Genomic DNA, 23,967 nt, shown 5'->3' with positions numbered 1-23,967 from the left:
GATTCAAGGCCACCAATATTCGACGTCATAGCTTTACGGACAAAGCACTTATGTGTCCACTTGTTCCCGGCCGGCGCAGCGAGCGGTCGTTATCAAGACTTTACACGAAGATCGTTCTTTGTGGAGATTTAAGCTTAATTTTATAATTAACATATACTATTCATTACAAAAACATAAAAGGAAATAAATATAACAAGTAATTAACAATAATAACAATATTTATTTTAAAATATACCTATTTTTACACTTTTTTTCGAATGAAAAGTCTTTGTGAAATAAAAAAGAAAGACAATATGAATAATTTATACATGGTCTTATAGCTTGTTTCAATAGCTTTCAGTGACAGTCACCCAAATCACCCTAGCTATAAGCATTTTATAACTACACGTAAAATAATACACACGGGGAAAATGCCGGAAGCTTGCCGATCTACAGTGTACAGCGAGATCCGGAGCGCGCCGATGCGGAAAGGGTAATAATTGAGGAAGACTTGGCAGCACTGACCAACCATTCGGCTTCTGGGCCTATGGACTTGCATCCTATGCCAATAAATAAATTTAAAAAAAAATGGCTTCGGTACTTGTGTGTTGTACTATTACTCTTTGGCTTCGGTCTACCGCGATTGGGTTACCTACATTTGTCATTTACAATTATTGACATTCCACAATTCACAAATCAAATCACAATCAGTGTTTAGATTGTAATTTGTATGGTATGATTAGTGATGGTGATTCATTTTCATTTACTGAAATTTAATTGTTATTAGAGTGAAAATTGATAAAACATAGCTAAGGTTTACGTTTATTCAAAATGTGGGACCCAACACACGTACAAGTAACAGTGCAGCGAGCTCGAAGCTTGCTTATTAAAGGTAAAAACGGTACAAATAACTGTTTTGTTACGATCTCCCTTGGAAAAGATAAATTTCAAACTTCTGTTAAACATAAGAGTACTGAGAATGTTGATTGGTTTGAAGAATGTGAATTACGTATTCCTTCACAAGGAAATACTGCTGAAATAGTCTTAAAAGTATACTGCGAAGATATGATTAAGGATCATTTATTGGGTCAAGTATCTATTCCGTTAAAAGATCTAGATGGGTATGAACGACCCAGAAATCGGTGGTATCCGTTGCATGGAAAGACAGGAAAGGAAAATGATAAAAACAGAGGTGAACTTGAAGTAAAAGTAGCATTCATAGTAAAGGAAGGAAGTTTGTCAGATCTTAGTAAAAAGGAAAAACATAAATCTTCTTTGTCCACTATTGCTCAAAATGTGGGTGGAAGTCTCATGAGCATAGGCAGCATAGAAAAGCGTAAAAGTATAAAGAAATTAGCAAAAAATTTAGGTTCAAAAATGAATCTTACCAAAAAAGACAAAAAGAGTGAGTCCCCAGCTCTTGGTGGAAGTGTTGGAAACCTAAGAAGTTCTGTGCTGTCTACTCCAGATACATCCACACCAAAAAGACCTTCAGGTGAAGCAGATCCTGGGGTCATTAGTGAAGATGAAGATGAATTTGCTTTTGATGATTTATCTCACAAAAGCTCAGGAAGTTCATTAAATGTACAAACATCTTATATGCCTCGGATAGCAAAGTACACACCTTCTCCAGTCAATGCCTCACTGGAAAACTTAGGTGGTGGAGAATTTTTAAGAAGATCAACTAGTAGTAATTTGGTCATGTCTGATAAATCTACACCTGTGAAACCAGTCCGTCTCAGTCTTGACACATTTACAACACCTCAACTGCCTGTCCAAGCTCTTGATAAAAATGATGAATGGTCACAGAAATTAGTTCCAAGAAAATCCATGAGCCAACTGGCTATTGATAGAGAAAAATCATCAAGTCTTGAAAGAAACAAAAAATTAGACAGTCCAAGTTCATTAAAAGAAAAACCGAGCCCTAAATTCTTCAAAAAATTTGGTAACAGTAACAAACCCAAAAAGTTGCTTGAGGAGCGGATTATTGTTGGTGAAGAAAATATTGCTGAAGAGGACAGTATTAACTCTGCTTATAACAATATACCTAAAACTGTACAACAGCAATTTGACGCAATGTCACGGGAAGACTTGATTGTAATGATTTACAATTTGCAAAGAGATGTTGAATCCGAAAAGAAGAAAAATAAGGACCTTGAAAACTATTTGGACAACTTATTATTGCGGGTTATGGAAACCACACCCAGGATACTTCAGAATCCATACATGAGAAATAATAGTATGCATATTAGAAACAAATAATATTTATGCAGCTTGCAAATGTATACTCTTTATTTGAATTAATATTATTTTATTAATTCGTTGAGATTGATGATACGGAATAACATTAAAAATATAATATATTTACTTTGTGCATTTGCACTGATACAGCAACTAGGTAGTTTATACTTCCGTCCAAATCTGTGCCTTCTAAGTATTACATGGGTCTGTGATATAACATATTCACTTTGAAAATTATGATATCAAAAACGCAATACAATTTTGAAATGAATATATTTAAAAGCATTTTTATAGGTATAAAAGAAATTATTTAACTATATTTTGTAAATATGTCAGTTAGCAGCTATGTTTACATAAGAATAAGCAATTTGCTTAATTATTCAACCATTATGCATGCAACCAATGTGTGCCAAAACTTAATTGATGTTAATATCATTATATAATTTAAGTGAAGATTAAAATTGTATCCATGTTAAAGACTTTAGAATTACATTAAAATATAATTTAGAATATACTTTGATACAATGAATAATCAAACCAGTGGGAGGCTCTTTTGCCGGATGCCGGCTAGATTATGGGTACCACAACGGCTCCTATTTCTGCCGTGAAGCAGTAATGTGTAAACATTATTATGTGTCAGTCTGAAGGGCACTGTAGCTAGTGAAATTACTGGGCAAATGAGACTTAACATCTTATGTCTCTAGATGACGAGCATAGTTGTAGTGCCGCTCAGAATTTATGGGTTTTTCAAGAATACTGAGTGGCACTGCATTGTAATGGGCATAGCAAATCAGTTACCATCAACTAAACATCCTACTCGTCTTGTGCCTTATTTTCATAAAAATTAAAAAAACATGTAACACTGGTAGTATTTATTAGTCTGTTTACCCATCATTTATTTTGGGCTCTGAACGGAAATTAAAATCAGTTGTAGACTGTCAATTATTTTTGTTCATTATAATTGATATATCAATTGAATGTGAAGTATTAATAAGATGTAATAGTTAATTTCATTTTTAAAAAGGTTGTTATTGAATAAGTTTAAAACAAGCTAATACATTCCATTGTGCAATAAGTATAGTTTTAAAACACTATTATTGGAAGATTTTGTTTGTAAATAAATAGAAAACAATTGCATATCTTTTTGAAACAGATTCAATAAAATTATTGTAATTCTACAAAAACAGAGTGGCACAGCTTAATTATTTAGGAAAAATTAATTTTTTTATATTATAAAGTTACTCAAAAATATATGATATATATTTCTATGTATGTTGAGTGAATTAATATTGATTTGTTGTAAGCCTTTGTTATACTAATTCTAATTTACCTACTAACATTTGCATGTTATTCTAAGTTTCTATGATGATCAAAAATTACAGTTATAGTAAGAACTTCTTACTCTTAATAATAATAGTTTAGTCGTAACTAAACAAAGAGCAAGAAATGTTACTGATTATATTATCATGTTTGTGGCAATAAATCTAATTCAAAACATGCATTGTATTATTACTGTTGAAATAAAATAAGGATTGGAAATAATAAGTATTTATTTATTCTGTATAAAAGAAGTATTATGATGATCTTAATCAATTCACTTGTGGCGTCGACTCTTCACTGCTACTGGGGCTTGAGTAGTGGCACCATATGTTTTTTGTGATAACTTGTTCAAGTAGTATATTGTGACCAGTGAAAATATCAAACTGAAAAAAAAATTGTATCAGTGGTCAATATAGGGTTTTAGTATGTTAGGCTCGTTTCGAACAATGAAGTATATGTATGTATCTGACATAATTAATAACAAAAATTCTATTTTTCTAACTATTGCCATGATTGAAGGACTAAATGCACCTAAAGATATGATCCTTTAAGCCTAATATTTTAATATATTGCAGTTAAATCGAAACACATTGAGTAATTTCTGTTGCTCTACAATCATTAAATTTGGTTACTCATTAGTTTCTATAATTGATCTCTAATAGAAGATACAGTCCACATATTTTTATGTCTTCTGTCAATCTGATTTAGGGTTGCAATTGAAAATAAAGAATGCCCATAGATCACAAGCAAAGAAACAATTCAATACTCATTAGTTGTTGTCACCTTATAAAATGGTTCTAGAACAAACACAAGATAAATTGCCAACAATAGATAATATTGATAAATAACTCTGGTGTATAAACATATCAAGTATTTTATTACTTTTTTTTATAGTATACTGTTTCAAAGTTGTCTTTATTATTGCATCAATTGCACATTAAACTCACACTTGACCACTTTTTGCATATATTTAGGGTGCTTTCAATTTTTTTTCAAGTTACAAAATTACCTAAGGGCTTGAGGCATCATCATGTCCACGCAGTCTGGTGCATGTGCCTACATAAGCATGATATCAATGACAGGCAAGGTTTTAATGAAATAAAATTAATTGTCTGTGCATGCTACAACACAGGTGTTGCTACAGATGAAGGTTTTTTGTCATGTGGTGGAAGTCCAGCACCAACCATATAAATCAAAAACACTCTTAAAGAGTATGAAATGAACCACCAATCAAAAACTGACCAAAATTTATAAGCACAGTTAGTGTGTATTCACTAGAGCAATAATGTTATTTAAAAGACTGCTAAATTACCATGTTGTAAAACAAATTCTGTGCACCATTCCAGCAGCTATGAGAGATATTACCATTGTTAGAACAATCTCTGGTAATTTCAGCTGAAAGTTTTTGCTAAACAAAACTGCTTCCAAATTCCCTACTGCCTGTATATATGATAAGGAAAAATTATGTGTATTATTAATTTGGAAAATACAGAAGGAAATAAGTAATGTCATGACATGAGCTCCTCAAATGAATATAAGCTTATATTTGATTGATACACTCATAGCCTTTTAGTTAGTTGTTATGGTTTTTAAATAGGCTAAATACTAGGAAAATTTATTGAAGTAGGTGTTACTTTGTGGAAATCCATAATTTTACAAATTATTTGAGCTTCCAATATTTGTCTTTAAACAATTGGACATGTGTTTCGCCTCTACACGAGGCATCCTCAGGACATGTTGTCTCGCCAAAATCTGGCATGAGACTAACTTTTGGCGAGACAACATGTCCTGAGGATGCCTCGTGTAGAGGCGAAACACATGTCCAATTGTTTAAAGACAAATATTGGCGGAATTAACACTAAAGAAAACTCAAATCACTTGTATAGGCTAAATACTGATTAGTCCTGTATGAAATCACTTTTTATTGATTGTGATATAACTTAGATGTAATTATTTATTGTGGTAGCCACTATTAATTATAGCCCATAGCTAAGACTGATTCCTGTTTTGAATTTTGTAGTTAGTAACCCTCACTTCTAAGCTAAGGGTTGAATCCTAGTAGATGCAAACATTTTTATGATGAATATGTTTGATTTCAAGTCCAGCATGTATATTGTAAAAATATATCATTGTTTGGCACTTACAGTACAGGATTTGCCTACTTTGAGGCTAGGTAATTATGTAATCTAATAAGATTGTGTCAATTATTATAATTGTTATATTATTAAGTGGTCCCATTATTTTGAATGATTATTGAAGCCCCATATGAAGTACTTTATTCTAAACCCATTTTGTGACACCTATATGCAATCACACCTGTGGCCACCACATACACACAACCAATATATTATATAAGTAAGTATACAACAGTTGAGAACCCTCTCTCAGTGGGGTAACCCTCTTTTTATGCAATATTCTAAGTCAAATAAACTTTATCTAATTAAGCTTAAACTAATCACTTTAAATCATCATTTAAAATATTTAAGTATTTTGAAATACTGAATCTCCTTACTATATTTTCAAGAAAAAGTAGAGCTCGTGAGAAGAACAAAAAGGAAACTCAACAGCCATTCTTTTCAATCAAATAGTGTATTTTACAGTGGCTGCAATACACACAATAAATTAGTTTGTATGGTGCTACATCAAATATTTATTTATTCAAAAAAAAACAAATGGTTACATTCATAAATTGTTTACATAACAGGATAGTAAATCTAAAGATCCCAAATTTTTATGAACAGCCAATATAGATGTGAAATAGTATGGTACTACTAACAATTTTTTTTAAATTTGGTTACAGGTTTTTTAATGATGCTAAAAATATATACCAAAAAGCAATTTAATATGAATTAATTTTAAATTGTATCAATTATTTCATAAAAAGTAATAAAGAATAAACTTTATAAATATAAATTATTGTGTATTTAATGCATCAACCTTGCGAGCTTATTTCTTAATTTGTGTAAAAATGCTTTGTGAACATGACGGTAGTGATCACTGTCATACATTTATCCTCAGTCCTGACATACCCTGGCTGATTTTCAGTTGACACCTGACCTGATCATGGCAAGTACGCCTAAGTTAAACATTTATTACCACACATTTGCTCTATTAATTAGAGAATACATCAATTCTCTTCTATAATCAAACCATCCAAACATTTTCTTCTCAATAACTATCATTTACAAACACCAATATAATGTTGTGTGTTAATAATGAGTTTTATCAAAGGATACAGTTACAAAGAACATAAACATCAGAGATCCTAGATATCCACCGAAGATTATTGTAATTGGCGACTTCACTAACAGCGGTTTGTACATCTGCATACCAGAAAATATCAGTAGTGTTAATATTGAAGATAGTACAAACGATGTGGCACTGTTAACCGCTGAAACATAAACATGATGTAGATTATCAAGTTCGACCCATTGAAATAAAGAACCTCAGTTTTGTTAAAAAAAATTACCCATAATGTTTTTACTATATTAAATGATAGACAAGTAAGTGGTCAGTTATTATCAGATGTAAAGATGTTTCAAAGCTCAATTTAACAGTAAAAACTAAAATCACATTCGTTACAATCTCCACGAACCCAGTGACCGGCGTTCACGATGATTGACGATTCACGTCACAATAAATCTGACAATGACAGTTGACATAAATGACAGTTTGAGTGATTCGTATGACTAAGAAATACGAAAACTTGCTTCGACTGCCGAAGACAACAAACACGGTCGCAAATATGTCGGTCTCAGGAGTCTTGTGCCGTTTGGTATCGAGACACTTGGCCCATGGCGCCGAGAGGCGCAGACAATTTGCAAACTGCAAAGTATATAGACTATACAATAAAAAACTAAAATAAAATAACTATACACGCCTCAATAAGGCTACTGGCAACTCAAGCGCTGGCAGCTATTTCGGTCAACGGATACACTTGGTACACTTCCCCGTACTGAAACTTTTAATTTAATGTAAACATAAGTGGTATTGTAAATATAATTATAAGCTTATTTGTGTGACAAATATAAGACCTATTGTATTGTACCTAACTAATAACTATTATACTCGTAAATCGACACATAAACACAATGAAATTATGTTGTTCCTTTTAGACTAATTGAAAAGCAAATGCATCCCAAGAGATGGACAATATTCTCTTTTAACAAAAAATATTAACATTTTTCTGAATTCTCATACTTTCGGGGCAGTCTTGACGTATCACCTTCTCCTTTCCCTTCTCCATTATTCTATTCTATCCTACGAATTATATTATCCTTCCAACGGTCACTTAAGAGGGAGATATACCACAATTTAGGCATTTCACGTTAAAATGTGAGTTAAAATTTGTTTTCTAATTCTAATGGTAGTGGTCAGTGCTAAATATTGAAACAAGTTTTATTTTATACCTGAAACAAATATATTACTTGTTGTTAGACTTTATAGGATATACATAAATAAACAAAAGAGTGTGTGTACTTATGTACACGCATTAGAAGTTATACTTCTTTGGCGCATGGAAAAATAAGTAAAATTTTAACAGATAGTTAAGATCAAAGATAGTATAAACACTTAAATAAGGTTAATACAAGTATAGATTTTTTTTTTATACATTAAATTTGTTAATATACCAGAAATAAAACGAAACCATAAAAAAATATTTTATAGATAATAATGTAATAATTGTTAATTAACGATGTAAATAAATTATATATACCGACAATAACCTCAAATCTATAAATGCACTCAAAACAGTTTATTCAAATCAGTTTTATCACTAATATTCAATATATATACATATACTAATAAATTATTAGTAAATACTATTACCGTCGTATATAAAATTGATTTAATAAAAACACCAAAATAATATTTATTTATTCACACTGATTAATTGTACTGTTACGAAACACGTGTTCTAAATATAAAAATACTAGAATATACAACTTGAACATAGTTATCGATTTTCATGCCACCTAGAACTAACTTCACGATGTAGAATTCAGGTGACGGTGTGCGCTCGCATCGTAAAAATTCACTCTCATCATTTTTCTCCATCGCGCCAAAAGAAGTATAACTTCAATAATTACTTAAATAACAAAGGAGCGTCCGGGTCACCTAGTGTTAAGTGATCACACCCAGCTTCTTTGAAACCAATTTGGCTTTGCCCTCCAGATGACCGCGAAATTGGCAATCACTCGAGATTTCGAGGGAGGTGTTGTCGAAGAGCGGTGATACGACAAATGGGATTTTTTTGGTGATAAACGCTGTAGGTGTACCTACAACAAATAACATAAATTAATGTCTATGTCTAATATCTAACTTGTAACGTAATACCTTCGTAGCATTATAGATCGTAGAAATATAAATCGTGCATATTAACTGTAATAAGCGTATGCCGAAAGATTCGTTCTTAAAAGAACATATTATTTTATTTACCGTTACCTATATTAGCTCTGATAAGAACCATTTCATAATGCTGTACATCAAGTCATAGAATCATGCAGATCACCAGTAGTCACAGTACGTAGTACAAGCATCATCACGTTCTCCCGAAGATCGCAGATATACTCACGTGACCAGTCATATGCTCCACGTTACACAACCTCACATCAAGGCCGAGCGTACTCTACTACAGCGCGTAGATTTTTATTCATTCAATTTTAATAAATGAGCAACAGGAGTGAGTGCCCATTGACATCCACCGATCGAGCATCGACACGAGTTTACACAAGCGCTCGCTGGTCGGCATACTGCGATAGCATTAGTTTTAGAGCGCGATAGAACACATTGTTTAGTTCTCAATTCTAATTGAATGAAACGCTTAACTATTGGTCACAATGTAAGCTTTAATATTGGTGTGTAATTTCAAAACTTGTAAATATTTTATAAGTAACAATTGTAATTGGTTAACTAGTTTTAAGGATTTTGTATACATATCGTGTAACTGAAATAAATTATATATTCCTCACATTCTTCATATTACTCAAGCAGTCATTTTATTCAATCTCCAAAGGCTCTATCTCAAAAACGCTCAAACTTGAATCTTCTGGGGGTTTAATTGGACAAAGTTCAATTTACCCCAATTCACGACCTTCTCAAGAGAGTTCTCAATAATAGGTATACCAAGAGCTGGTGGTTAATTATGCTCTCCATGATTTTTGAGAGTAGTGATGTAATAGGCCTGTAGTTTGCAGGATCTGAACTGTCTACTTTTTTTGTATCGGATGGACAAGGGTCATCGACTACATGAGTCATAGACTACATACATACGTCCAGAGCTCGCCGAACAGTTTTCTGTCTGAACTGTACTTCAGGCAGAGAGCTCTGACATCTCTACCAGCCTAGAAATAAGACTTATTTTAGTTTGGTGAAATCCGACCTTAGTGATATTTACAACTTATTTATAATTATTCTTTCAAGTATAGTTACAAATCAGTGAGAACTAAGGAAGGGAAAACTATTAAAGGAACTTCAGGAAGTATGAAATTGTACAAACAAGGTTGCATTAAAAGGATTTTTGCCTTTGTGTTCACATGGGATCCCGATTCGGGCCTGTTGTATACGGTAATGCAAAATGTGCCATGTCATCACAAAATTCAGTTTTTCAAATCCCATGAAATAAGATTTGCTAAAACTTCACTCCGTGTGAACGTAGCATAACTCCATAGTGGTGAAGTTTTTTACCAATGATTTGTGTTTTATACAATAATTTTGCTTTGCATAAATCGCCAAAGACCTCAATAAATATATTATAGCTATGGCCACAAGAACCACATCACCATCAGTAGTTGAACGGAGTCCTTGAAAACTAAACTCTGTATTGTGTAGTATAAAATTAACGTAAAACCTAAAAATAATGGATAATTAATGGTGTTAATACAAATATTGCAACCTAAACCGAATATTAATAAGCTATTGGATAACGTTAGTAGACTAGTTAGTTAGTAGTCACTGGGACTCAAGACTAGATACTGCTTGACTTAAGGCAAACTATTATACCTTATTAAGTTTACGTTATACGTCTAGACTCCAGATGGAGGCTCTTTCTGTCTAAACAACCGGTGAAAACAAACCAGGTTTATTACTTTATTGTGCGTGACAAGCTACGTCTTGTATGTCACTTTGTGTTAGTGCTAGGGATGATCAATATTCATCGATGGTGAATAAAAATGGATGCTTAGCTGGAAAACATCAATGTTTTAACTTTGATATAATACATTTGATACATCGATTTTATAGGAATAAAATATCGAAAAATCAATTATTCTTTAGGGATTATTCTTTGTCAGGGTGTGCATCGGATTTACTAGGTTCAACTATCAAGTTACATAGTCATTAGCTAATAACTATCAAGTTCAACTATTTTTCACTAGACGGGACTATTCAGACACCTGTTAATAAGTTATTTTTTTACAGAGTGTGCCCAAAAATACTGGGAATGTTATTTTTTTTATTTAGGTTTAGAATTTCTATAACAATAAACAAATTTCCTCAATATGATAGACAGTTTTATTTGTTACCGAAAACATCGATGTTTTTAGACAGATCGGTGTTCAATCGATATTTATTGTACATTGATACTTTTGATTCGATGTTAATATCGATATCATCATCGATGGTTTTCTAATATCCATCCCAAGTTAGTGCGCGCATTGCTCAATATGGAGGTTGACAGTCAACCTCAATTTTTTTCGACGTTTTCATAGCTGTTCACGCTTATATGATCTAACTTCTAAGCTCTTCTAAGGCAAAGGCATATCGTCAAAGCGGACAAAAATTAAATGTGCGCGCGGATATTTAAGCGCGACGCGCGGTTACTAGAGCGGTGTACCTTGTAATTTGTGGAAAAGGAAATAATTTATATTACACAATTTTTTCATTTTTGGGATTATGTTTCGGATTTTATTCCAAATATATTTTTCTCTGTTTTAATCGCATTTCGAAAAGTGCAAGTGCAGCTATTCTTATTTGTTACTTTTCGTACGTCGCGGGCAAAACACAAAAACCGCGCGAATGCTCAAAACTAGATCATATAGAGGATAAAAGACGATACGTTGGTCAAAACTTTTTCCATCAATTTATTTAAAATTGTTACTTATAAGTTAAATTATTAACAATGAAAAAAGAATGTAAATACGGCACGTAAATGGAATTATGATAAGAAAAACCTCTAAAATTAAACAACACGTGATCAGACGATGAGAATTGCGTTATCACTTATTTATTATCATATTAAATTGGGTATGCTAATACGAGTACGTTTGCTAACAAACATTTGTAACCCAATTAAAACACTTCTACTGAATTAAAACATAAGTAATTTGACCATTATGTATAGAAGAAGTGTTCCCGAACTATTTAGATTTTGTTGTGTACGCTCTATCGTGAGTATTAAAATATCAATGACATTGTTTAACACTTCACCGACCTAGTCATTTATATGATTTAAATTTTTTATTCCTTCTTAGGTTAATAATGCTCCTGATATCAGAATATATGAAGTTGGACCAAGAGATGGATTACAAAATGAATCAAAATTTGTACCAACAGAAATAAAAGTCGAGTTAATACACAAATTGACAAGTGCTGGAATAAAAGATGTTGAAGCAGCGAGGTATGAAATGGCTTGCTCTCTCCCTATATTATTTATTTTTGAATTGGCAATTTTTTTTCATCTCAAAATAAAGAATATTGATTGGAGTCTTTAACTTAAGCAAGTTCAAGGCAGCTAGCTTGTTGAGCAAATATTTATAATATAAAACCAGATATTCTCATTGATATCTTTTACGATCTTTCTGGCAGTATCATACCCTAACTCTCTTAAATTTATTATTTTATCTTCTAGCTTTGTTAGCCCTAAGTGGGTCAAACAAATGAGTGATGGTGTGGATGTGATGAAAAATATAAAACGTGAAAAAGGTGTGAACTATCCTGTTCTGATACCCAATTTAAAAGGATATCAAATTGCTGTGAGTCATGAAATAAAAACAACTCATTCCAAATCAAATCTAACACTCCAATATTCTCTTCTACTGACGCCTAAATTAACCTTTGGCTGGTAATCATTATTTTAAACAGTAATAACAACATAAATACATAGGAATTGTAAGTTTAATTATGATCTTCTTCTTCATAGCTTAGTTGATTTGAATTGTCTTGTCTGGTCTATTTACATAGTGCTTGCTCAAATATTAAATTTTATGTCATGTTATTTAGAAACAATGCAACATTGAAGAGGTAGCTATATTTCCGGCTGGCTCGGAAGGATTCTCACAGAAGAACCTTAACTGTTCTGTTAAGGAGGCCATAAAAAGATTCAAAGAAGTTGCAGATCAAGCTATCAGAGATGGATTAAGAGTGAGAGGATACATATCATGTGTTCTAGGCTGCCCATATGATGGACCAGTTAGTCCAAAAACTATAGCAAATGTAAATAAATTTATTATTTTCACACTAAGTGCATATATTATAAGTAATTACTTACCCCCTTATTCATAATAGTCTGCTAACTTAAAGCATTGCTAATTCTCACTCTGTCTTCTTCTATTGACCTAAGTCAGAATGAGAAAAAACACTCCTAAGCGGCTGTTTAAAGTTAGCGGACCATTATGAATAAGGGGGTAAGTAACTAAAAGAAACACTAAGTTGTTGTATATTATAAGAAACATGCCAAATGTTAACATTAATGTTAAATAATTTCCTTTCCCCTGATTTTCACACTTTTAAATAAAATGGAACAAAAACATTATTAACTCTTCAGTAAAGTACATTTTTGTTGTATCCTGTGAACTAGTAAGGGAATTTATTACAAGCTAGTTTTAGAAAACATATCAACAATCAAAAACAATTGAAAAGTCAATATTCCTAGCTAGGAACCTGTTGATTTAAAAAAAATTAAATATCCTGTATAATTACTTCCTCCGATTGTGTCGTTGTGAGGCATTGACGTACAGTAAACAACTAGAGTTTTCTTTCCCTGTGTTGTGTTTTCACCGCGCTTTGAATACAACGCCACGCAATCTATAAGCGTATACCAATAAACTTTGAACATTACTGCCACGAAATAAGGTGTTAATTTGAATGAATGTAAGTATAAATAAATAAATTTTAATGTTATCCGTTATAAAACCAGATATTCTCATTGATATCTTTTACGATCTTTCTGGCAGTATCATACCCTAACTCTCTTAAATTTATTATTTTATCTTCTAGCTTTGTTAGCCCTAAGTGGGTCAAACAAATGAGTGATGTGTGGATGTGATGAAAAATATAAAACGTGAAAAAGGTGTGAACTATCCTGTTCTGATACCCAATTTAAAAGGATATCAAATTGCTGTGAGTCATGAAATAAAAACAACTCATTCCAAATCAAATCTAACACTCCAATATTCTCTTCTACTGACACCTAAATTAACCTTTGGCTGGTAATCATTATTTTAAACAGTAATAACAACATAAATACATAGGAATTGTAAGTTTAATTATGATCTTCTTCTTCATAGCTTAGTTGATTTGATCATGTGTTCTAGGCTGCCCATATGATGGACCAGTTAGTCCAAAAACTATAGCAAATGTAAATAAATTTATTATTTTCACACTAAGTGCATATATTATAAGTAATTACTTACCCCCTTATTCATAATAGTCTGCTAACTTAAAGCATTGCTAATTCTCACTCTGTCTTCTTCTATTGACCTAAGTCAGAATGAGAAAAAACACTCCTAAGCGGCTGTTTAAAGTTAGCGGACCATTATGAATAAGGGGGTAAGTAACTAAAAGAAACACTAAGTTGTTGTATATTATAAGAAACATGCCAAATGTTAACATTAATGTTAAATAATTTCCTTTCCCCTGATTTTCACACTTTTAAATAAAATGGAACAAAAACATTATTAACTCTTCAGTAAAGTACATTTTTGTTGTATCCTGTGAACTAGTAAGGGAATTTAATACAAGCTAGTTTTAGAAAACATATCAACAATATATTCCGAAACAACTCAACACTTCAACTATCAATAATAATAATCACAAATTTCAATACTTATATTAATTTCTTTCTTCAATGTCTATTATGTAGGTATGATACCTACATAATAGACATTGGAATAGTTAGTTTGCCTCATAGCTATTAAATATTATATTTTACACATAGGTCTTATCTTACATAATGCAATTTTGTTGACACTTTTCATGTCATCTTTTTGCTACTACTGTTGAAAGGGATACTAATATACTTCATAAAGTCAAAGTTTTAAAACACAACTTGTATGAAACTCATATATAAAATGTATTTAAGATAACAGAAGAGGTTCTCGATATGGGATGTTATGAGGTATCTCTGGGAGACACAATTGGTGTGGGAACGGCTGGATCAGTGCGACGATTAATGAAGGAAGTGTTGAATGTTACAACACCTGATAAAATTGCTCTGCATTTCCACGACACTTATGGACAGGGATTATCCAATTTGGTGGCTGGACTTGAGGTATCACATTATTTATTGATAATAAATTTATTTCAGGCTCTCACTCTCTCACTTGATATAATGGTAAGAGGTATAATCAATCCACAGTCTAATCTACAAAATGAATCCAAAGTCAATGCCGTTTTATCACCCTGTTGAAATTCCTTAATGCAGTATTCCTGAAGAAACATATGCAATATATTGGGATCATACACTCTAATCACTGCTCAAGCCTCAAGAGGCATATACAGGCTGAATATTTCAAGTGAATGTGGATGACCAAATCCTAAGTAATAGCAATTAGGACTTAAAGGAGTATCAAGCCCCGATTTTGATGTAGTTTAAAATTGTATTAATGGTTTTTTGAAAAGTCAATATTCCTAGCTAGGAACCTGTTGATTTAAAAAAAATTAAATATCCTGTATAATTACTTCCTCCGATTGTGTCGTTGTGAGGCATTGACGTACAGTAAACAACTAGAGTTTTCTTTCCCTGTGTTGTGTTTTCACCGCGCTTTGATACAACGCCACGCAATCTATAAGCGTATACCAATAAACTTTGAACATTACTGCCACGAAATAAGGTGTTAATTTGAATGAATGTAAGTATAAATAAATAAATTTTAATGTTATCCGTATAAGTTAATGTGTACTTACAACGCGATTGGGAGTGTAACTGTTTATAGTATATGTCAATGCTGTGTGGGCATATTTTTTATGTACTTATTAGTTATTTCTATTGGTATAATTACTATCTCAAAAGTACTCTTTTATTTCTTTATCTTCTTCACAGATCATTTAAATAAAACGCTTTTAAATGATTAAACCGCGTGTAATTGTAACTGTGTTGTAACATTAGATTTTCAAACATGTGATCTGCAAAGGTCTCGAAAAGTCGGGCTAACTAAAAAAATAATAAAAATTTAACTTTTACTCAAATGTGTAACACTCGCGTTAAACAAAGAAAATACTAAATTAAATCATTATACTTTTCACGATTATTGTGCCAAAATTTAACTTTATAAAAAAAAGGCTCGACACCTACCTACTGACTTAGTTAAGTATGGGTACCTTTCGCAGACTTACGGGCAATATACTGGGACTGGAGATTTGGTATTTTTCAATGGCTCTATTGCCCATTTTTAACCCACTACACAACCCTGATTCTAATCTTTCGAATGGTCCGAAACTAGTCGGTAGGTACCAACACCGATTAATCGTTTGTGAAGTCGATTTAAATAATTAAAGCCCTTTTTAAGGTTTCTTTCTAACTTTTTATCTGACATTAATAAACCTCTTTTTTATAATTAAGTACATATTTTATGATCGATTTTTTTAATCGACCATAGAGTTAATTATTTAAAGCGCATACAAGTTACTGTTGACTATAGGTACTCACTGACTAGACTGATTAATAAACTGCCACGTGACTTGACCGACTCGTTGACTGAGACTAATTTAAAACAGAATTTAAAAAAAATACTTTTTAAGACTTGACTGACCACCGATCAACTTATCGTGCTTAACTATTAATTGTATCAAGTACTTTTACTTTTATTTGTATAATTATAATGTATAGCTAAGTGATTGTGAACTATTTTTTTCTTTTATTAATTTAACTTTGTTGGTGTAGACTTAATTTAGCAATTGTACAAACCTCAGTGGTTTTTATTGCTTTGAAACCGCAATGTAAAATTTGTTTTTTATTAATAAATATATATAAAAAAAAAAAAAAAAAAAAGTGATTACCTTACTTGATACTTATTTGAAGGTAGTGAAAGAGGGCCTAAAACTTACATAGTATAAGTACTATAACATTTCAATAAAATCAAATCAAAATCACTTTGTTGAAACTACATTGTGAGTGTAGTCGCCCATACATAATTGTATTGAGTAAAACAGTAGCATTAAAGACCTCGAACCGAGAGCATGTTTTTTATTACCGACAAGCAAGAAAGAATCTAATCACCCTTACAATACAGTACATAGTGGTCCAAACGAGTCCGATTATTAGCGAGTGCATCAAAAAAAAAAAAAAGACGGATTAGTGTGAACAGATTATAGCGATAAGAAACCGGCCGCCGTGTAGTGCTAACACCAGTGCACCTTATCGCGCTGTAATACGGTTGAAACTTCAGAACAGCTATCGAAGAATTTTTTGTGGAAGTTTCTTACAAGTTCTATTACAAAACTAGAAACAACACGTGATATAATTACGTCAAAATGGCTACTGCAGTTGAACAATTATTGAATTTGTTACAAGATACTTCTAATTTGTTAAAGAAGACACAGATTAACTTAAAGAAATGTTCAAAGTCTCGGCTTACACGTGGATATTTAACAACGCGGTTGGAGTGTATTAAGGAATATTGGAAACTGTTTATAACTACGCATCAAACTTTAATAAAAACAACGACTCAAGTGCAACGTAACGATATAGCTTATTTTGTTAACGATGAGTACAACTCCTTTGAAGACTTGTACATATGTATCAAGGCTGATATTCAAGATATGTTATCAGATATGGAAACGCCGCCTTCTACGAGTAGTCAACATAGGAATTGCAGCTTGATGTCGACTGAGGGAGCTTCATCGCAAGTTTTGCTACCTAGGATACAACTGCCTGTTTACAATGGACATTATGAAGAATGGCCTACATTCCACGATTTATTTGTCAGTTTGGTGCATAATAACACATCTCTTTCCGACGTACAAAAACTACACTACTTAAAGACAAGTTTAGCTGGTGAAGCCGAAGCGCTGTTAAGACACATTCAAGTCACCGACACCAATTATGCACAAGCGTGGGAAACTCTAAAACAACGTTTCGGTAACAAGAGGATGATTGTAAGTACAATACTTAAACGTTTATTTAATCAGAAAAGGATAAGTGTACCGTCTGCCCAACACATCAAACTGTTGCTTGACACTACTTGTGAGTGTCTTAATACTTTAAATAATTTGAAAGTTACCACCGAGTCCTGGGACCCAGTAATTATATTTCTTGTGATACAGAAATTGGATCAGGACTCACACAAAGAATGGGAGACATACAACTACAAACAAAACACAGATGATTTACCTTCTTGGAGTGATTTGAAGATCTTTTTGGAATCTAAATTTAGGACATTAGAGTTAGTTACCCCAACCAGTAGTGCTAGTGCTGTGACACCCGTAAAGACAAGAGTGTGTAATTATAATAAATTAAATGAGAATGCATTTCATGTAACTCCTTCCGTGAAATCATGTTTATTATGTAATCAAAGTCATACGTTGTGTCATTGTAAAGAATTTTGTAGAATGTCAATAAGCGAAAGAAACAAATATGTAAAAATTAATAACTTGTGTTACAATTGCTTATCGATAGGGCATCCAGTTAAGTCGTGTCGATTGCCAATATCCTGTCGTATCTGCAACAAACGCCATCATAGTCTTTTACATGAAAACAAACAGGAGGAAGCTGTGGCTCATACCAGTGTGTCACAAATACAACCACAGATTCCTAACAACACACATGTCGAAGATGGTGAATTCCAAGTAAGTACAATGATGACGTCACATTCAAACACAAACACAAAACACAATTTTGCTTTATTAGCAACAGCAATGGTAAAACTATGCAGTGAAGAAGGACACACTGTTGTTTTACGAACTTTAATCGATCAAGGTTCACAGGCATCCTTTCTTAGTGAACGTGCTGCACAACTTCTCAAACTAAAAAGGAGACAGGTTCGAGGTACAATCACAGGGGTAGGTTCAACACAAACGCAAGTCAGTAGCATCGTACACATACAAATTTTTTCTACATTTGATTCTAATTTTTGTATGCCAACAGAAGCTTATGTAATGTCTAAACAAATTACAACAAGGTTGCCATCCAAGTCACTCATCAAGAACAACTGGCCACATATACTAGGTTTACAATTAGCAGATCCAACTTATGACAAACCTGGACCCATAGATTTATTATTAGGTGTCAAGGAATATGCTAATCTAATAGAACAGGATATTATAAGAGGTCCTCCTGGTACGCCATGTGCCCAAAAAACGAAGTTGGGTTGGATTCTTTTCGGACAAATAGATGACCCTTTTACAGAAACACAACCCTTAATTGTAATGCATCATCAAATTGACTTGGATGTCATGTTAAAAAAAATGTGGGAGTTGGAAAATGACACGGACAGAAAATTAACACAAGAAGAAAGGCTCTGTGAAGAGATTTATAAACAAACACACAGAAGAAATGAAGATGGTAGGTATGTTGTAAATTTACCATTTAAAACAAGCAATGAAAAATCGCCTGATGGAAATAGCAAAGATATAGCCTATGGAAGATTTTTACAATTAGAGAGAAGGTTCGAAAGGAACCCTACACATAAAGAAGCTTACACAAAAGTAATCAAAGAGTATTTGACATTAAACCACGCAGAAGAAGTTCCTGAAAATGAAAAAGATAATAGAGCGGTGTATTTAAGTCATCATGCAGTTATTCGTAATGATAGTGAAAGTACTCCAGTGCGCGTTGTTTTTGATGCATCCTGTAAAGACAACAACGGTATTTCATTAAATGATGAGTTGCTAGTTGGTCCCGTGTTGCAGGAAGATCTTCGGAGTATCATCATGAGGTGGAGGATGCACGCTGTATGCTTCGTCGCAGACTTAAAAAAAATGTATAGAATGGTTTTATTGGCGAACAAACATGTTGATTATCAACGTATTTTATGGAGGAACGATCCGTCTGAAAAAATAAAATCTTACAGGCTACTTACCGTGACGTTTGGCACTGCACCAGCACCATACCTTGCAGTAAGAACATTAATGCAGTTGGCTGAAGACGAAGGATCCGATTTTCCACTGGCGTCTGAAATAATTAAACAAGACTTTTATGTCGACGATTTGCTCACTGGATTTGATAACGTTGAGGAAGCAATAGAAGCAAGCAAACAATTGACAGAAGTACTGAAACGAGGTGGCTTCGAATTACAAAAGTGGTCCTCAAATAGCGCAGAATTCATGAGAACTATAGAACCTGAAAACAGATCAACAAAAGTAAATCTAAATATAGCCATTAACGGAACAATTAAAGCGTTGGGTATCCTTTGGAACTTGGCAAATGATCAATTTAATTACAACATACACTTACCTCCAGCACCTGAAGTTATTACAAAAAGAAATATTTTGTCAGACGTGCAAAGGCTATTCGATCCCCTGGGATGGATCGCACCGTGTATAGTAACAGCAAAGATTTTAATACAACGGTTATGGTTACAAAAGTCAAATTGGGATGACGAAGTAGACATAAATCTGAAACAAGAATGGATAAGAATTCGAAACGATTACGAAACAGTGAAGGACATTACAGTAAAAAGATGGATAGGAATTAGTAAAAATAACGACAGCAATTTTGTCGAGCTACATGGCTTTTGCGACGCATCGGAGAAGGCATATGCAGCCGTAGTCTATTGTAGAATAACTCACTCAGATGAGAAAGTTACAACTAAATTACTTGCAGCACGAACGCGTGTAGCTCCAGTCAAATGTGTTTCACTTCCTCGTCTAGAGCTTTGTGGTGCTGTCTTACTTTCAAAGCTTCTAAAACAAGTAGCTCAAGCTATGAGAGTTAGTTCTACGAGCATATTCGCCTGGACTGATTCTACAATAGTATTATCATGGCTTTGCGGAAATCCATTACGATGGAAACAATTTGTCGCTAATCGAGTAGTTGACATATTGGATAATGTGAATCATGAACAATGGCGTCATGTTGTCTCTAAAGAAAATCCAGCAGATATTGCCTCTAGGGGAGCTCTTATTTCTGAATTAAAAACACACAATTTATGGTGGGAAGGCCCTGAATGGCTGCAAAGTAGAGAAATAAATCACACTTTTCCACTCGATATTAGTACAAATCTTGAATTGAAGAGCATACAAGCAAATTTTAAAGTAAATGAAGAACAAGAAACTGTAGTAAAATTTGAAGAATACAGTACCTTGAATGAGCTTTTAGCTGTAATAGTGCATTGCATAAGATTTTTAAGAAGCAAACCAAATTCCATCCATAGAGACATGAAACTTACCACTGAGGAACTAAACGAAGCTCTAAATAAATGTTTAAACATAGCACAAAGAGAATTTGAAAATGAAATAAATGATCTAAAACTAAACAAAAATATTAGCAAAAACAGTAAACTAAAAATGTTGAATCCTTACCTTGACAGAGATGGCGTCCTCAGGGTGGGCGGCAGGCTAAGTAGCTCATACCTTCCAGAACAAACAAAATATCCTATTATATTATCAAATAAAAATTATTTAACTCACCTTATTATAGCCGACGCACATAAGAGGACTCTACACGGTGGTACACAGCTCGTCTTAACATACTTAAGATCAAAATATTGGATTATACATGCAAAAAACACCGTAAAAGCATACATACACAAGTGTACTATTTGTGCTCGACAAAGGGTTTTTACAAGAAACCAAATTATGGGAAACTTACCTATAGTACGGACAACGCCGGCGCGTCCTTTTTTGCATTCTGGAGTTGATTTTGCTGGTCCTTTAAACATATTAATGTCGAGAGGTCGTGGAGCTAAACAAAGCAAAGCATACATTGCCATTTTCGTTTGTATGGCCACGAAAGCTATCCATTTGGAGTTAGTGGGTGACCTAACATCAAAGTCATTCATCGGTGCCTTTCGTCGGTTTGTTGCAAGAAGAGGCAAGTGTACTCACATTTGGAGTGACCAAGGGCGGAGTTTTGTAGGCGCTAATAAAGAGTTGGCAGAGGCATTGGAAGAAGCAAAATTAGGTCTTCCTGGTGATTTGGAAGAACTCTTCACAACAGAGGGCACTCAGTGGCATTTTATCCCAGCCTATAGCCCAAATTTTGGTGGCTTGTGGGAGGCAGGAGTAAAATCCACAAAGTACCACTTGCGAAGGATACTTACCGCATGTTTGACATTTGAAGAAATGATCACAACACTATGTGAAATAGAAGCATGTCTAAACTCAAGGCCATTGACTACAGTTGACACCAGTGATCCAGATGCATTAGAGCCACTTACACCCGGACACTTTTTGATAGGAGAGGCACTAGTAAACATTCCTTCACCTGACATTAGAGACATTTCGTTGCATAGACTGGATCGTTGGCAATTGACACAGAAATTAGTTAGGGATTTTTGGCACAGGTGGAAATCCGAATATTTAACTAAACTTCAGACTAGATCTAAATGGTTTAAGCGCAAGGCAGAGTACAATATTGGCGATATTGTCCTATTAAAAGAGGAAAATCTTCCTCCTGGAAAATGGTCCTTAGGTAGAATTATTGCAAAGCATCCCGGACCAGATGGTTGTACCAGAGTATATAGTGTCAGATATCGCGGTGAAATTGTAAAACGATCAATAGGTAAATTATGTGATTTTCCTATAAATGATTAGTTAATTATTATCGTGTTTTGAATTTAATCAATTTGTTTTGTAATTTTAAGTCATTCCCGGTTGAAATTAATTAGAATTGTATAACATTTTAAAGTACTAACGTCCTTTGGTGGGCGGCATGTTGAAACTACATTGTGAGTGTAGTCGCCCATACATAATTGTATTGAGTAAAACAGTAGCATTAAAGACCTCGAACCGAGAGCATGTTTTTTATTACCGACAAGCAAGAAAGAATCTAATCACCCTTACAATACAGTACACACTTTATTCATGTAGGCCAATGAAATGCCACTTATGAATGTCAAAAGTTTTCTTTTCTTTTTACATTTACCACCACTTCGTAAAAGGTTGAGCTTGTATGAGAATAAGTGCTAGACGCTTATTGCCGCTCTTTTAAATCAACATTTACAACTTTACCAGGGATGTCGGCTACCACCGGCTATTACGGGCACCACAACGGCGTCTATTTCTGCCGTGAAGCAGTAATGTGTTTCGGTGTGAAGGGCGCCGTAGCTAATGAAATTACTGGGCAAATGAGACTTGACATCTATCTATGTCTCAAGGTGACGAGCGCAGTCTAGTGCCGCTCTGAATTATTGGATTTTTCAATTATCTTGAGCGGCGCTGCATTTTAATGGGCTGGGCGTATCAATTACCACCAGTTGAACATCGTGCTCGTCTCGTCCTTATTTTAATGAAAACAAAAAACAACTTCATCGTTTTACAAATCCTTTCAATTACAAATTACAATACTTAATGGATATATTATGTAAAGTGACGCAACAATAACAAATAGAATGTAAATTATTTTGGTAATACGTAAAAACAAAAGTTATTGAATAGGTAGGTTAGGTACCTACATTAATACACACACACCGTTCTTTCTTATTCGTTAATTTCTCCAACATTCCATTATTATTAAAATGATATAAGTATGTAAGTATGTAAAAAATATACTTGTTACTGATAAAGTGTACGATTTCTTATCAAACTTTTGTACTTTATTTAAATGTCAATAACGTAATCTGGTGGATGTTGTTGCTATATGATTCTCGAATCAACTAACGCACGTAAACACACCCATCCATGTTATTGTGGGTTACGTCATCCGAGTTATATTTAACATTATGTTACAGTTCGGAGTGAGGACTGTGGATTCCTCCATCTCGGGGCTCGGAGGGTGCCCGTACGCCCGCGGCGCCACAGGCAATCTCGCCACCGAAGACCTTGTTTATTTCTTATACGGCTTAGGGGTCAACACAAACATTGACCTAGTAAAACTAATTGAAGCCGGCCGATATATTTCCAACTTTCTGGCCAAGCCGACAGAGTCTAGAGTCAATCGAGCGTTGGGCGATCGGTTTAAAAATCATCAAGACATCGTTAAAATTGCTTCATGTGCGGTGTAACGCACGGTTATTAAAACCTCGTAAAAGCCATTGTTATGTAAATCTGTCGATAGTTATTTGTAAGAATGTTCAATAAAACTATTTTATGCATATCAGACACTTGTTTTAT

At 33.5% G+C, this 23,967-nt stretch overlaps 3 protein-coding genes across 3 annotated transcripts; 2 read left to right on the top strand and 1 right to left on the bottom strand.

Annotated features, from left to right (window-relative positions):
• The first annotated feature begins 643 nt into the window (after window positions 1-643).
• Window positions 644-3,717, top strand: LOC126969390 (rab11 family-interacting protein 2). The gene has a single exon (XM_050814781.1). The coding sequence runs from the start codon at window positions 811-813 to the stop codon at window positions 2,239-2,241; it is 1,431 nt and encodes a 476-aa protein (XP_050670738.1). The 5' UTR covers window positions 644-810; the 3' UTR covers window positions 2,242-3,717.
• A 35-nt stretch (window positions 3,718-3,752) lies between these two features.
• Window positions 3,753-7,181, bottom strand: LOC126969393 (protein KRTCAP2 homolog). The gene is made up of 4 exons (XM_050814784.1): window positions 7,010-7,181; window positions 6,777-6,931; window positions 4,853-4,980; window positions 3,753-3,923 (listed from the first exon to the last, which is right to left on the bottom strand). Exons 1-4 carry the CDS (start codon window positions 7,011-7,013, stop codon window positions 3,815-3,817), a joined length of 396 nt encoding a protein of 131 aa, XP_050670741.1. The 5' UTR covers window positions 7,014-7,181; the 3' UTR covers window positions 3,753-3,814.
• Window positions 7,182-11,215: 4,034 nt separating this feature from the next.
• LOC126969392 (hydroxymethylglutaryl-CoA lyase, mitochondrial) lies at window positions 11,216-23,953 on the top strand. Its single transcript, XM_050814783.1, has 6 exons — window positions 11,216-11,927; window positions 12,012-12,157; window positions 12,389-12,512; window positions 12,760-12,972; window positions 14,840-15,028; window positions 23,586-23,953. The coding sequence occupies exons 1-6, from the start codon at window positions 11,874-11,876 to the stop codon at window positions 23,856-23,858; spliced, it is 999 nt and encodes a 332-aa protein (XP_050670740.1). The 5' UTR covers window positions 11,216-11,873; the 3' UTR covers window positions 23,859-23,953.
• The last annotated feature ends 14 nt before the right edge of the window (window positions 23,954-23,967 follow it).

The sequence above is a fragment of the Leptidea sinapis genome, chromosome 18 (assembly GCF_905404315.1).
Source record: "Leptidea sinapis chromosome 18, ilLepSina1.1, whole genome shotgun sequence".
In the NCBI taxonomy this organism is placed as follows: domain Eukaryota; kingdom Metazoa; phylum Arthropoda; class Insecta; order Lepidoptera; family Pieridae; genus Leptidea; species Leptidea sinapis.
Note: the sequence above shows the minus strand (reverse complement) of the source record. Positions and strands in the feature narration are given on the sequence as shown.